Here is a 9874-nt window from a genome sequence, read left to right as displayed (position 1 = left end):
ATAGTGTTATTCTATCTAGATATTTCGATGTCATTCTCGCGTATCCTTCGAATAGGAATGTTTAGAATACATGCTTAAAGACTAGTGATCTCCCTATTACAATCTCATCATAATTCACTAAGTTCAATCATGTATTCATGGACTTCATTATAAGCATCACACGTGCACTATAATGAATATGTTGTATTAATGAACATGGAACGAGATGTGGAATGTGTGATTGGCTTGTCGGCCACATATATTTCCATTAGGTAGATAAATTCATCATGTTTTCACTGGTCAAATTGTGTCCGACTAGCATAAATATTTGACCCACGAAATAGGACCTGGTTATAAACATGTTATAAGATCTTGTTTCCAAACTTGATGCTTCATTTTGTTGAGCAGATGGTTAAACATAACATGTCTTTATATACATGAAGTTAGTCATCTAATGCATAAGTGAGTTCCATAGTCTGAACCATATGAAGTTACTTAACTTCATAAGCATAATTCTTGATATGCATTATGACGACTGATCTAATGGAAATCCACCAACTAAGGGTTGATTTGGCATAAACCACTTCGAAAATTCATCATAACACTCCTTATAGTAAGGTTGCATCCCTTGATTCCTCCATGTGGGCTCCACCTACTTGGTGTGACAGCTAAAGAAATAGGAAAAAAAGACGTAAAGAAGAACTGGAAAAGGATCCCAGTTCCCATTAAGAAAAGGAAAATAAATCAAACTAAATATTATCACAATCATAAAGCTAAATTTGAAGCATCGTGTATAAGAAACTTGATGCCCATGTGTACATACCGATATTTGAGAATGAGTTTCCTTGTAATTTTTGCCCAAAAAAATAAAACATCAAAGAGATCAAAAGTAAAGAAAACCCTGCTAAAAAATTTCCATTTCCATTCAAATAAATGATCATGCCAATTTTTAAAAAGAATTTTGCATAAGAAAGGTTCAACCTCAATTTCATTACAAATTTTTGTCCTCCTTCTCTTAGGTTGAACTTTGAATAATTCACCACGCTCACTGCAAAATTCTTTCTTCATTTCTTTTAGCATCAACATTATCCTCATTGAATCCTTCACATTGTTGTTTTCCTTCACATGACTTCTGTCATCAAGAAATAACATGTGAACGTCATATATTATTTTATCCACTTCTTCCATTGAGATCCTTGACTCCCCAAAATTATCCCTGCACAATTTTCCAAAAGAATCATGTCTTGAAAATTCTTTCATCTCTTCTCCATTCCTATTATATATGGGTTTACATACAATTCCAGTACGCTGTGCTTCTGAAAATGGAATAGGAGGTTGATACTCTTCAAGATGAGGATGGGTGTTTTCAAACTGACCTTCTTCATCTCTTTCCACTGTTTCTCGCATATCATCCTGAAAAATTAACTTAGAAGCATCTCATTGTGATTCCTCATACCCATGTATTTCATCTTCATAAAAATGTAAATTCAAGATTTCCAAAATCTCCATCTTAATAATTTTCATTTTTCTAAGAAAATAATCTTCCTCGAGGGGACCACTTTCTGCTAATAAATCCTTCAAAATTTTACAAACCTCTTTCTCCATATGTAAGATCCTTAAGAAGTATTCTCTCCTTTCATGAAAATCATTTGTTTTATTAGGAAACCCTCTAATCATATCATGAAGTAGAATCATTTTGGTAAGACATTCATGTTTGAAAACATCCTCATATTCAAGAAAATAATTCATCATAAACTGGTCACTCTCTTCGGAGTCATCAAGTTTAGAAATTTTCTGTTGAATCCTTTCAAACTCATTAACAAACACATGATGCTCGTTGGAAAATCAAGATGATGCATTTTGCAATGAAATTGTAGAGGAAAGTACTAAAGATGGTGATTGCCACCACTCATAGTGCGGATATTCCAAAGGGGGTATGGCATGAGTATGGAAGCCATGATCGTGGTTATTATGAAGAGAAAATTTAGGGATTGTCGCATCACTAGATTTAGGATAATACGAATGCTCATAAAGATTGGGGAAGGCCTCATTTGAATGGTCACAATCATACGTATAAGGATTGATGCCACAATAATTTTCTTCATCATGATGCAAGGAATCTCTATGATCAAGAAAATATTCAGATTGTGAATTTTCATAAAGATAATGATCATGGTGATAATTTTGATGCAACTCATGATAATAAGAACTTTTCCCATAATAGTGAGACATGGTTGCTTCATATGCTTAAAAAATATTATCTATTGATAGCAATACAATGTAGTGCAATAATAAAAATTAGATGAATACTAAGCACTTTAGAGAAAATTAAACCAAAATGATTTTGAATACAATTTTAAAGCACTCAATTGATAGAAATGAAAACTAATTGAATTTCCTTAGCGTTGCTTCCCCGGCAACATCGCCAATTGATAAGCCAAAAATAGGGGTAAATTTGATGCAATTTTAAACCCTTATCATTGCCAATTCTTAGCTCATACAATAAAATTTATAAAACCTCACTTAAGATGTACAATGGCGAGTAGAGGTGTCGTCCAAGGGAAGTTAGTAAGGAATTTAACTTGATGATTTTCTCGATAATTCAACCCTAATTAGAATTAACTTGATTTTTAATGAAGATCAAATCAACCTAATTAGACGAAGTTAGAGAGGGAGGTAGAAGAGATGAGAAGAGTAGAAGAAATAAGGGGGCTCTAAGTTGAATTAACTGATCCAATAGAAAGGATCAATGAATTCAATTAGAGAGGTTAAGAAGAAAAGAATTCAATTGAAAGATTTGGTTGGTTGGTTTTTTGTAGGTTTGATAATTCAGATGTAACTACACTATTAGATAATAATAAAAAAAGAAATTTAATATCCTAGAAATTGAAGTTTTTGTTTAGTTTTCTTTTGAAACGCACTTGAATACCCAGTTAAATTTCTCAATTACTCCTCTCAATCCTAATCAGGGATTGTACATGCCGCTCAAGCCAAGCGATTAAGAAGTTCAGACCAGAATCAAGAAGAATAATCACGAAATTAAACTAACATCATCCAAAATGCACCAAAACTTCAAATACAATGAAAGGAAAGGTACCAAACATGTGGATTTAGGCTGGAGCTCCTCTTTGTCTTGCAGCTGTGATAGAGAACCATCAAGAATGAGCTCCCCCTCTCGAAATTTAGCTTTTATACTTAGGCTACATGGTCAAAATCACCATTTTACCCCTGTTTAGTAATTAATTTTTATCTATCAATGTAGGAATGATCCAACTATACAGATAGAAAGAGGGGATCAAGGCGAGAAAATCCATGAACAAATCATCTCAATCGGACTTCAGGATCAAAAGTTATCAATAAATGAATTTTAAACCAATTTAAGCCATTGGATTTAAATTCATTTATTTATTCATTTCTTTTTTTAACACGCCATTCTCATAGGCGGGCGCATTTTGAATTCTCCTTTTTGCGGAGAAGGCCTTTAGAAAGCTTGGAATTGCTGCTGAACGCCACCCAAAAATAATTGTGTGTATGCCCCTTGCGCATTCTCTCTCCTTTGATTTATCATAAAAACCATTACAAAACAGTAAATAATTGCAATAAAACCCTGTAACTGTTTCAATAATAGATTTACGCCTGCATACACGACCGAGAGCTGTTTTTGAGGGCATAATTGCAACTGAAATTTATGAAAAGCCCCTAGAAGAGTAGAAATTGCTTTAAAACTCATTTTCTCATTATAAATATATCCTTTTCCTCTTTAAAAATTCATTTCTCACTTAAATAAATCTTGAAAAATCTAATTAAATCCTAAATAAATTCTATAAAATTCCATAAAATTCTAGAAAATTCAGTATTTCATCCCCATAATAATTAAACTCGAAATTAAATTTTAAACCTGCCATTTTCATTTAAAATAATTATTTCAAGCTCAAATAAATCTCAGAAATTCATAAAATTAACAGAAAACTAGGAAAAAATCAGAAATCACTTGGAAACATTCAATTTATGTAAATATATGATAACAACCCCATTTTAACTCTTTAAATGCATAAAATTGTGCTAATAGCATGAAATAAAAACCAAATTTAGGGTGTTATCAAAGCCCCCCAAAAAAACTTTACCCATTTTGGGCCACAAAACCAACTGATTTTTAACTAACCACGCTTGACTCAATAGAAGTCAAGCATTTTTATTACTGATAATTATTCGTTCTAGTTTCACATGTGTAACACTAAAATAATTAAATTAGATAGCTATGTATAAGATGATAGGTTCATGATTTAGAGGCCTGAAAAAACATCTAATAAATGTAATTATTGGTACATTTATGATTTTTTCAGAATACTTATGAATTTGATGGAGGATAAGCTAAACATAAGGTTGCCGCTAGGTTTTTTTGGTGATTCTCATATTCCTGTCTTTTAGATGATCCTTTGATAAAAACTGTTGCAACCAAGTTGTTGGAGATATAATCATAAAGTTCCTTACCCATTTATAGAAACAGTAATGACGATTATAATCATGAAATTTCCTTTACCCATTCATAGAAACAGTAATGACAATTATAAACATGAAAATTTAGAGAACCGGGGTTTCAGAAAAAAATAATGAGCATGTAAATATATTCAGCCAAACATTTACCTACACTATTTTCTTAGCCAAATCCTAGGATCACAAAATTCAAAATAATATGATTTTCGTGCTCTTGTGCCAATCACTGCGTCATTCGTTGTAATTAAATAGGGAAAAATTCCACTAGGCTTAGGCTGAAAAGAGAAAACTCCTGGAGAGGGTTGGTTCCAAGCTTTGCCCTCAAATTGTCCAGTTACTCTTTGATAAGTCTTCCATCACCCATACCTCGGATTTCATCCATAGAACTCCCTGACATGCCCTCAAGGTCAGGGTGCTCACCTGATCCACCATCAGCTGGGCCAAACCAACTCTACAACAAGTCCACTAACTCCTCTTCCAAGTCCCAATTTTCCCATAGTTTTAAATTAAAATTAAAACAAATTATAAATCCTCTAAAAAGGGCTGTTCATCTGCCACCTCTTGAATAATACCCACATCACTATCTCTCATTTTCTGCCCACCCACCCAGCAATAATAGCGAAAATATCACACACATAGGAGGGAGATAGATGGGTAGTCATGCAAAGAGCATAAAGATCGCTCCTTTATGTGGGTCTGGTTGGAGGGTTGGCTTCTAATTACTCTGCCCAACCCACTAAATGAGACCCATCTTCCTCCCCAACTCCCCTTTTCTTCTTCTTCTTCTTCTTCCTCTGCCGCCCGCCTTAAATGCCCATTCCACGACTCAATCCCTTTAATCCCCCCAAAATTTCCGAACTTGGCGAGGTGGGTCTGATCGGAGAGCGAGAATGGAGGCCTGCGCGTACTTCCAGTACCTGGGCTCGCTACCCTTTTGGCTGTTCGCCCTCACCGCAGTTGGGTTCTTCTCGCTTTCGAAAATCTCCTTCAAATCGCTCTGGTGGGTCTACATCAGTTTCCTCCGGCCGGGAAAGAACCTGAAGAAATACGGCAGCTGGGCAGTCATCACCGGATCCACAGACGGAATCGGCAAGGCCTTTGCTTTCCAGTTCGCTCGGATCGGCCTCAATCTCGTGCTGGTTGGGCGCAATCCGGAGAAGCTTCAGCAGACGGCGGAGGCGGTGAAGGCGAAGTACGGGAAGACCCAGATCGAAACCGTGATCATCGATCTTGCCGGGGATCTTGATGGTGGGTTGGTGCGGCTAAGGGAGAAGATTGAAGGTTTAGATGTGGGGATTTTGGTTAACAGCGCCGGGGTGTCTTATCCTTACGCCAAGTTCTTCCATGAGGTGGATCAAGAACTGCAGAAGACTATAATCAAGGTAAATGTGGAGGCGGTGACGAAGATTATTCAGGCGGTGCTTCCCGGAATGCTGAAGAGGAAGCGCGGTGCCATCGTTAATATCGGATCCGGCGCCGCTATAGTTATTCCTTCGGATCCGCTTTACGCGATCTATGCCGCCACCAAAGCGTGAGCTTCCTCTAATTTCGCTCTTTTATTCTTCTTCTTTTTTTCTTGAAATTTGGGTTCGTCGATCTTCTTGATCTGTTGGGAAGTTCGAATGTTTCTTCTGTTTTTTTATCATTTTTTGTTGAGCTGTTTAATCTGCTGGGAGGTTCACGGTGCAGTCTTGCCTGTCCGTGCTTCGATTTCTTCTTTGTGAAATTCGGGTTTTTCTCAGCTATTTGAAATGGTGGGAGGTTCAAATACTTAATTAATTTTTCAGAAAAACTTGTTGAACTGTGTTGGGAGATTGATGGTGCAGTTTTTCCTGTTCATGCTTAAGATTCGGCTGTTTGAGATTTGGCCTGGTTGAGCTTTTTGATCTATTGGGAGACATATTATTTTATGCAAGAAAATGGATGAGCTGAGTAATCTGATTTTATATTGTCGCTGCTGTCTTGCATGTTCGTGCTTTAAATTCGGGCTTTCTGGATAGGGAGCAATTTAATTTTTTGTTTTTGGATTCGGGTCTTTTGAGCTTATTGATATGTTGGGAGATTAAAATATTTCTTATTTTTTATAAATTTGTTGAATTACTTTATCAGGTGGGGAATTAAACGATTTCATCTGTTGTTTTTTTTCTCAGCTATGTCGACCAGCTATCTAGGTGCCTTTACGTTGAATACCAGAAGAGTGGCATTGATGTGCAGTGTCAGGTACCATGCTCATCTTTTTTCTGCGCCATGCATTGGCCCATTTCGATTATTTTATTCGTTCTTCTTCAAGGATCTATTTTGACTGACTTGTCATTGGTGAAACTCAACGGTTCCATGTCAAAACCGTGCCAAATTTTAAATTTTCATGGGTAATATGAAAATTTTAAGTTAATTAATAATTCGTGCATGGAAATAGAAAATTAATTATTAAGAATAACGTTTGCACTTTGAAGTTAAAGTATTCATGATTTTTTCACGTTAATTTTAATTGTCTTGAAACTTACAATTAGTAGTCCTGGTGTTGGGTTTCCTACCCTTCCACTTGTTTTAAACTTATTTATCTTCCTCTGCACTTTGTGCTCTTCTCATGTTTACTGGGAGGGCGTCTTCTTCAATGAATCTGTTTTTGGCTGATAAATTATCACTCAAACTTATCTTTTTTAAGTTTGTCGAACACTGCATACATTACAGTAATTTAACCCAATGTTCACGCGTAATGTGTTCTTTCGCCAAATCTGCTTGACTGAAGGGTTCTCCTGGTGTTTACTGATTAGTCGTTGACTTTTTTTGGGTCAAATTATCTGTAATTGCACATGTCGAGAAATCCTTAGTCAAGTAGAACGAATGTTGATGCATTTCAATGTGTTTCTTTCTTGAATAAGGGATTCTCGGAGAGTTCAAGTTTTTCAACACTTTGACTAATTTAGTAAAATCAATTTCTTTACATCGGGTAGGCAGATAAACGCCCATGTCTGATCTTTCTTGTTGATCCTGAGGAGATTTTCTTTGATTCTTCTCCCGTTTCCATCAAAGGATCTCTTAACTTGATGGGTCTTCTTTCCGTTTACTGTCCAGATCTTAGTCTCATATTAGTCAAATTTTCATTCATTGCATTTGCTGCGAAATCTGTAATTCAAGTAGACGAAGCTTTGTTTGATTATCACCATCATAATTTCCATGATCTTGTAGAATAATCCTACAATTTCCTTTGTCCTTTTCTCTATGGTCATTACTTCTGCTTCATTAAATAAGAAATCAGCTTCCATTTGACGATGGCATGGATTCTCTATTTGTGATCCTCGTCATCGTCGGTTTTTCTTGTCAACCTCACCATCATAATTTTCATCATCATCTTTATCTAGAATTTTCCATGTTTTTTTCTGTTTTCGCTAGTCATCCTTTTTATTCATTATGAAATCTGCTCCCAACTGAAGATGGCTAGCAACCTCTCTGTCTTGCCATTGTCGTCGTCATCATCATCATCAGTATCACCATCACAATTGTTAGCGTCATCGTCATCATCATCATCATGACCATCACCATCACCATCATAATTTTCATAAATTATGATGATCGTTATCTCAATTTTCATTGTCATCATCTGGTGATAGAAAATATATGAAACCGTGAGACTCATAGAGAGGGTGAAATGTGAGCAGGTGCCGCTGTACGTGGCGACGAAGATGGCGTCGATCCGGAAGTCGTCCTTCTTGGTGCCTTCGGCGGACGCATACGCGAAGGCAGCGCTGAGATGGATCGGGCACGACGTGAGGTGCACGCCGTACTGGCCCCACTCCCTCCTCTGGTGCTTCGTCTCGCTTCTCCCCGAGTCCCTCGTCGACAATTGGCGCCTCAACTTCTGCCTCAACATCCGTAAGAAGGGCATGCAGAAGGAAGCCGCTCGCAAGAAGGAATAAAAATCGGTATAACTTAAACTCCCCCACTCTTTTTTTTTCTCTAGAAGACTATTAAAGACTCAAAATTGGCCGACCTTGTTCTCCTAACGATGGGTTTCTTTGTATTTTATAAATGAGTGGATGAACCATTCCTGAGAGAAACGATCTTTGACTCCATTGGGGTTTGTCTCGTTTCACTCGATTTCTTCCTTGGGATGGGATGGATTTCACTAGATTAAATCAAGTGGAGAGAGAAAGCGCCACCCGGGTTTTTGATTCTACATAGTTTCCATTCATCCCTGTATACTTTCATGCGATGAGCAGTGTGGTGAGATTTTTTGAACTTATCCAACGTGGAGAAACCATGCTGCATTATCCAATGAGATTGTGAAGTTTTGGGTCAATATTTATGAAAAATACGGCTGATGACCTGTTATTTACGCGAATGATGACTGCAATTTCGGCGAGTGAACACCAAGTCACCTTCTTCTTCCTCTTCATGTTCTTCCTGTTTATCTTCGCGTTCGTCCTCTACATCTGTTTCCTTGTATGATCATTCACCGATATTTTCATTCTTCTTATTGATAAATGGATAATGTATAGATCAGTTATTTGTATTATTAGTTATATGTGGATTCATTTCTTCTTTGTTTCATTTATTTTTCTTCCTCTTTTCATCTTTTCTTCTTCAATTCTGCCTCGTTTAGTCTTATTTTTCTTCCTTTCTCTTCTTTCTTCGCTTCTTGTTTGTTTTTTCATTTTTTCCCTTCCCCTCTTTTCTCCCTCTCCTCTTCTACACTTCTTATTTTTGTCTTCTTTTCTTCTTCCATTCTTCCTCAATTATGTGACGTTTATTCTTAGCTTTTCACACTTTCTATTTTCTTCTTTCTTTTTTCTTCATTTCTTCTTTATTTCTTCCTTCACTTCTTCTCTTTGCCCTTTTGTCCCTTTCATCGTCTTCTTTTCTTCCTATTTTAATATTGTTTTGTTTCTCTTTTTATTTCAATTTTACGTCCTTAATCCTTAATATTTATAAAGTGGTTGTGGGACGAATTCTAAAGGTACTTTCAAAGCTATAAAGTCATTATTAAAATCACTCATATACATCCCATGTCTATTATTTATAAATTATTCGTTAATATTTAGTACTATGTATTGAAATTTATGTCTACCTAACATCTGATATTAATAAAATACTCATTAATATTAATTTAATATGTATTAAATATTAAGTTATATTTATAAGCATAGAATATGAAGAACTTTAAAAGGTATTATCCATGTTACATGGCTATTATTAAAGAAATTCATGTCTACCTATAGCTGATATACATAATATTCATTGAATTTTAATCAACATCTATTCGGAATTAGTGTTTGCCAGATGTATGATGTATATAATATACATTAATTTTTTATAATATTTATAAAATATTCATTAATGTTTAGGAGTGGTGAATGCCAATATGTATAAAGGTATTTCACAAGTTATAAATATTTTACTA

At 35.7% G+C, this 9874-nt stretch overlaps 1 protein-coding gene across 1 annotated transcript; it reads left to right on the top strand.

Moving 5' to 3' along the window:
• The first annotated feature begins 5191 nt into the window (after positions 1-5191).
• On the top strand, positions 5192-8531 carry LOC144704206 (very-long-chain 3-oxoacyl-CoA reductase 1-like). Its single transcript, XM_078576522.1, has 3 exons — positions 5192-6004; positions 6624-6693; positions 8133-8531. Exons 1-3 carry the CDS (start codon positions 5364-5366, stop codon positions 8388-8390), a joined length of 969 nt encoding a protein of 322 aa, XP_078432648.1. The 5' UTR covers positions 5192-5363; the 3' UTR covers positions 8391-8531.
• Positions 8532-9874: the final 1343 nt, after the last annotated feature.

The sequence above is a fragment of the Wolffia australiana genome, chromosome 6, assembly GCF_029677425.1.
Source record: "Wolffia australiana isolate 7733 chromosome 6, ASM2967742v1".
NCBI classification, from domain to species: domain Eukaryota; kingdom Viridiplantae; phylum Streptophyta; class Magnoliopsida; order Alismatales; family Araceae; genus Wolffia; species Wolffia australiana.
The sequence above is the reverse complement of the archived record's forward strand: the minus strand, read 5'-3'. Positions and strand labels throughout refer to the sequence as shown.

Excerpts from the sequence above, each read along its gene's own strand:
- LOC144704206 (XM_078576522.1), top strand. The coding sequence starts at position 5,364 with ATGGAGGCCTGCGCGTACTTCCAGTACCTGGGCTCGCTACCCTTTTGG. Across the intron at positions 6,005-6,623 it reads ATCTATGCCGCCACCAAAGC|CTATGTCGACCAGCTATCTA; the intron begins GTGAGCTTCCTC and ends TTTTTTTCTCAG. Across the intron at positions 6,694-8,132 it reads GCATTGATGTGCAGTGTCAG|GTGCCGCTGTACGTGGCGAC; the intron begins GTACCATGCTCA and ends AAATGTGAGCAG.